The 6221-nt window shown below is 33.2% G+C and overlaps 1 protein-coding gene across 2 annotated transcripts in view; it reads right to left on the reverse strand.

Moving 5' to 3' along the window:
- The window catches only part of LOC106471819 (Ca(2+)/calmodulin-responsive adenylate cyclase-like), a 48574-nt gene that overhangs the window by 6266 nt on the left and 36087 nt on the right, over nucleotides 1–6221 (reverse strand). For both annotated transcript variants that reach the window (XM_022400425.1, XM_022400424.1), the window contains exons 15-18: nucleotides 4493–4613; nucleotides 2943–3062; nucleotides 1354–1500; nucleotides 665–763 (exon numbers count right to left, since the gene is read on the reverse strand). In XM_022400425.1, the coding sequence (XP_022256133.1) occupies nucleotides 665–763; nucleotides 1354–1500; nucleotides 2943–3062; nucleotides 4493–4613 (487 nt within the window). The remainder of the gene's footprint in view (nucleotides 1–664; nucleotides 764–1353; nucleotides 1501–2942; nucleotides 3063–4492; nucleotides 4614–6221) is intronic.

The raw sequence follows: 6221 nt of genomic DNA on the forward strand, positions 1-6221 counted from the left end.
CTATAACAACGAACATGCTCAACTTCAATAATACTCTCTGACTGCAGATCAATTACTCACTGTCTACACACACATTATTCCCCGTCACGTTGTCACCCTCTTATATATACCAGGCTACCCTGTATCTAGTAATCTCCCGACACTTCACGAAGGTACAAGATATTTCCAGAAAGCAGGGGGCGTGACACTAGTCACGTGACCTCGCTGACGCAACAGTAAGTTCTTGACATAGCTAAAGACTAGCTTTAGTACAGATTACGACAAGTCGTGAGATGTGTAGAAGTAAAATGAAGACAATTTTATTATACATTCTACTGCTTCTAAGTGTTTAAAGAATAGAGCACAACATATCGAAGGAACATCATCATATACTGGGACGTTATAATGAGTATTTTTTAAATTAAGAAAATAGTTTCTTAGTTTGTGAAAAACAAATCCTTCAACTTTTTTTCCTAGGACTAGTTCTTTATTGTAATTTGTGATCACTTGGTTACCAAATAAGCACTGTAATAAGTTGAGTGTGTTTGCAGTAATTATACAAATGATTCATAAATAGATTTATAAATAGCTTTAAACACGCATACACATCTACATCCTTTTAAAATATGTGGTAAAAATTAGTGTGTTAAGTTTATGTTGAAGAAATGTCAATATGTTTACTTACAAAGGTATAGCACATAGGTATCAAGCCAGCAGCTGCCATGTAGGTGCTTCCTACCGTTTTGATTTTGTCAATCCTGCGAAACCTTTCTTCATTCAACAACTGTTAAATAACAAAAAAGAAATATCTTATTCAGTTATTTACAGAATCTTATACATGTTTAAAACCATTCTTCATTAGATTAAAATTTCTTTGTTTGTTTTGAATTTCCCGCAAAGCTACATCAGGGCTTTACCATCTCTAATTTAGCAGTGAAAGACTAGAGGGAAGGCAGCTAGTCACCACCACCCACCGCCAACTCTTGGACTACTCTTTTACCAATGAATAGTGGGATTGACCATCAAATTATAAGGCCACCGTGGCTGAAAGGACGAGCATGCTTAGTGGAATGGGGATTCAAACCTGTGACCCTCAGATTGCAAGTCAAGTGCCCTAATCATCTGGCCATGCCAGGCCTCATTAGGTTAAACTTAATCTCAAACAATAAATACAGCTCAAAGAATATTGAAAATGTTCAATATGCTAAAAAAACAAAATGTGACAGTCTTCTCAAGCTTTAACTAAAACTGAATCTAATAAATACACCCGAGAAAAATATTTTGTGACAGTATACACGATAAGAATGTGACTTTAAGTAGGTTATGATGTTCCCAATAATGCAACCAACTACCAGAAATGACAAAATTTCTTACCTTATCAAAGTCTACAATGATCTCATTCAAGAGTCGCAAACATTCTACACCCTCATCACTAGAGTCACTTTCTGTGTCGAATTCATGAAAGTTGGGGATGGTAGCAAACATGACAGCAACTTTATTATAAGATTGATAATACAAGTCCTGAAAAGAATGAGCAGTTACTAATTTTTATATTACTGTTCCAAGTGTTTGACACCAAACAGATATTTTACTAATCATTCCACACTAGTTGTTTCTATGGTGCATTTGATATATGTATATGTGTGTGTATATGCTTTTTAAAACCACAGATAATGATAGTAAAAATATAATAAATATTCTGTTATGGTTCTAGGACAGTTTGCAACCAGGTCATTTCGCTACCTGTTCCAGCTACATATAAATGACTTGTTATGGCTGGATAACTATTCGAGGAAAACCTGAATTATTTTTTAAAAGTTCAGATCTTTCATTATTTTAAATAAAATGTTTTAAAACATAAGAGCCTTTTTTATTTTGAAGGAGTGTTTCTCTAATAAACTAATATTGATGAAATATTTACTAATATTTTACTGACTGGAGTGTTTATCTAATGAACTAATACTGATGAAATATTTACTAATATTTTACTGACTGGAGTTATTAGTTCATTAGACAAATACTCCAGTCAGTAAAATATTAGTGAATATTTCTTCAGTATTAGTTCATTAGATAAATACTCCAGTCAGTAAAATATTAGTGAATATTTCTTCAGTATTAGTTCATTAGATAAACACTCCAGTCAGTAAAATATTACTGAATATTTCTTCAGTATTAGTTCATTAAACAAATGTGAAGAAATATTTACTAATATTTTACTGACTGGAGTGTTTATCTAATGAACTAATACTGAAGAAATATTCACTAATATTTTACTGACTTGAGTGTTTATCTAATGAACTAATATTGAAGAAATATTTTTTTATTGTATGATGTTAAATAAGATATGTAAGGGAGATTATGACAGAAAATTATCAGGTAGTGAAACGTCCGGGAACAAAAAAGTGTTCAGTAGTGAACTGTCTGACCACCTGCTGTTATATAACATAGATAATACAGTTAACAGTAAAGTTTTCTGTGGAACCTTAAGAAGAAAATTTAAAAAATATCAATAATCACATTCTGTTACACATCCAAATTATATATATATATTATTAAAGGTCACCTAAACCCCTAAACAGGTTTTATGTTGACAGTCAAATAGTAACCATGCTATAGAATAGTACAGTTCTCAAGATTCACAGTTATAATACAAACATAGGATAACGTTTTCAATTCTTGCTTGTATTGATGTCTTATTACATTAAAACCCGATTTAAAATCTTGTGTTAATTTGGTTCACAATATTAAATTGGTTTTTAGCTATTTTCCCGATATCTTTCATCAATTAATAAAATCTACATTACTTAAAGAAGCAAGTGAGATAAATGAAACTCTAATCTTAGTATTAATCTTATAAAATATGAATTAACCAACTTAAGTGATTCTAAGTTATCTGATGGACAAGTTATTGGAAGCGCTTTACCAGTGAGTAAAATGTGAAAATATAAATTCCAGTTACTTACCATGTTGTTCTTAAATTGACTGTCTAGGAAATGAGTGGCAACATGAGAAGGAAGCAAGTTAAATAAAATACGACCGTTGTTGTTCTGTAGTTGAACCATTTCATATTTTTCATCTTCTGCCTATAAAGACCATAAATTTGAAACTCGCAGTACATTATCAGATATAACCTTTCTCTTAACGAGTTAATATTTGTTCTTAATACTGCCTACACATGTATCTTTGGGCTACTGCTGTGTCAGTCATGACTGACTAAAGTCTGATTGTGAACAAAATATTTACCATTTTGTGACATAGAAATGGAAGATGACAAGGACTAAATCAAGTTCACTGGAAGTTAGAGATTTGAAGCAAGATTTTCAGGTATATTGTTACGACAGTGGGGTCACGTGACGAATATTCTAGAAGATTCGCTAGTGTGTTGCGACAGCGGGAGTTAATTGACGCTGGTAGCACGTGTTGAGAGTCTTAGAAGTTTCTAGAACAGGCAGTATTATCGTATATAAGTGCGCTAGACAGTGAAAGAGACAGACAGAGTCGAAGCAGTAGTGGAGACAGAGACGTAGTGGAGACGAAGCAGAGAGCACGAAAGACAGCGATTACGGTCGGCGGGAACTGAGGATAGCAGGCACAGAGATCGGAACTATAGTTTACGGGGACGGACAATTAAGTCTAAGCGAGATAGAAAGTGAGTGAATTGTTGTGAACTATAGTGTGTGTAACTGTGAAAATTAAGTACATTACAAAGTTGTATTGAGGAAGAATAAACAAGTTTTATAAAGAAAGGACTTGTATCTTAGAAGAATTAACAAATAAACATACAGAGACGTAACAATATTTAATTAATAGTTAATAATTTGTATTAAGATTTTAGTAAAAGCAATTGTTATACTAATATAGTTGGTACTGAAAAAAAAACACTTCATGATATTGGGATGGATGTGTAGAAAAAACACTTCATAATACTGGAATGGGTGTGTAGAAAAAAACACTTCATAATACTGGGATGAGTTTGTAGAAAAAACACTTCATAATATTGGGATGGATGTGTAGAAAAAAACACTTTATAATACTGGGATGGGTGTGTAGAAAAAAAAACACTTCATAATACTGGGATGGATGTGTAGAAAAAAACACTTTATAATACTGGGATGGGTGTGTAAAAAAATATTTTATAATACTGGGATGGGCGTGTAGAAAAAACACTTCAGAATACTGGGATGGGCGTGTAGAAAAAAACACTTCAGAATACTGGGATGGGCGTGTAGAAAAAACACTTCATAATACTGGGATGGGTGTGTAGAAAAAATATTTTATAATACTGGGACGGGTGTGTAGAAAAAACTTCATAATACTGGGATGGGTGAGTAGAAAAAAAAACACTTCATAATACTGGGATGGGTGTGTAGATAAAAACTTAAGAATTCTGGGATGGGTGTGTAGAAAAAACTTGAAAATTCTGGGATGGGTGTGTAGAAAAAACTTCATAATACTGGGATGAGTGTGTACATTTTTTCTATAAGGAAAGAGAACATTTTTTGTGAAATTGTACCTGTGCATTCCAGAGATAGTCTAACCTGGCTGTCCATTCCACCTGACGTCCCTGAATCAGAACTGCCAACACAAAGTGTGCAATGGCAACTACTCCTATGGTGTGGAGAGGAAGTTCTGACCTACAGTTTCAAAATGGAGTAAGCTACAGTGAATCAAGTTTACCTTATGATAAACAATCTGAGGTTCATAAAAATTATAAGACTAATTCTGATGTGTAATAAATATCACAGTTTTCAAAGTTAATCTCATTCATACTGAAAACATTTTCCTTAATGTATTGACTACTCTGATGTTCTGTTGTATTCCAGTCATCTTTATGGGCCCTGATACTGGGCAAAAGGGCTCATCGGCACTGGGTATAGTAGATATAGTGTGGTTGAAATATTATTACATTCTTGTTTACTTTCAGTCATATATTCTTACAATTTATTAGCGTAAAAATGATAGGAAACCATTGTTGAATGGTTATTGAAAATTATATAATTTAACTAAAACAAATTTGTCTATACCTCCAACATACCCCCACTCTTCACTTATTTCATCAGTCTTGAAGTAATTCTTTAATCACCACATTTTTAGTAAAAACTACACAGAAAATTGAAATGTTATTGTGAACAGAAGTAACTCTACACACTGAGAGAGACTTAAATAGCACTTTTGACCTTTTCACTGTATTCTAGGTAAGAAAAATAGAAAACATGGTGAACATTCTGACAAATTTTCAACTCTTTCGACTGTACAATAGATAAAAGATATTTGTTGGTAATAAACCTTTATTTTTCTTTATGTTTGAAGGCCAATTAGGTAATATATGTGTTAAAATACCAAAAGAATATTTATTAATTAACAGCTTAAAACTTTTTAAACACTGACTCTATAACGCTAGTAACAGTAGGCCTATTTGTAGTCTAATTTAAGTATTAGTCCTAATTAGGGATACACGGATAGTAAAATTTCGCCGAATACTGGATACCCGGTCACTAATCTTCAGGCGGGGCCAGGTGTCAACTGGGACCGGGTTTTCCCCTTGCCCCCCCAAAAAAAAACACAATATACACAAAAATTAGGAACAAAAATAAAATTGGTGTTTATTACATTTAACCTAATAATCACCAACAAAACATTAAAGTTTTACTTTCACATTTCAATGCCTAGCCCAACTTCTCAAACCATAACCCAACTTCCCCAGAAATCTACTTCTCAAGCTATGCCTGTTATTAACCTCTATTTTTCTCTGAATCCCTGACTTTCAGGCTGGTGGTCAGTTTTTGTTCCACGGAACACGTTTTTTTTTTAAAACTGAACCAATTATTGACTGTAACTTTTAGTACCACGTTAGTTGCCACAAAGATTAGGGCTTAGATGCCTAACTTTGACCCACGGCTGGAGCCGAGTATTATCAGTTAGCCCAATACCTGGCCGGGTACCCATGCATTCCTAGTCCTAATACATAACCATAATGTAAGACTTTACTGAAACACTACCTAGTAAATTCTATTTTGCTTTTGGCTATAATTCAATGTCATAAAACTTCTGAATTAAACTATTTTGCTGTTATATCACCAAAGTTATACAAAAAAAAAAAGATAAAGAATATAAAAACAAACCTTTCTCACAAATCAACATGAATATTGAGCATTCATCATAAACACCTAAGAACGATCAAGTGATAGTTTTGTTGCTGAGTGACAATGTATTGTTTACGACAGCGGTAGTCACGTGATGCT

Source organism: Limulus polyphemus, unplaced genomic scaffold, assembly GCF_000517525.1.
Source record: "Limulus polyphemus unplaced genomic scaffold, Limulus_polyphemus-2.1.2 Scaffold4880, whole genome shotgun sequence".
Classification (NCBI taxonomy): Eukaryota; Metazoa; Arthropoda; class Merostomata; order Xiphosura; family Limulidae; genus Limulus; species Limulus polyphemus.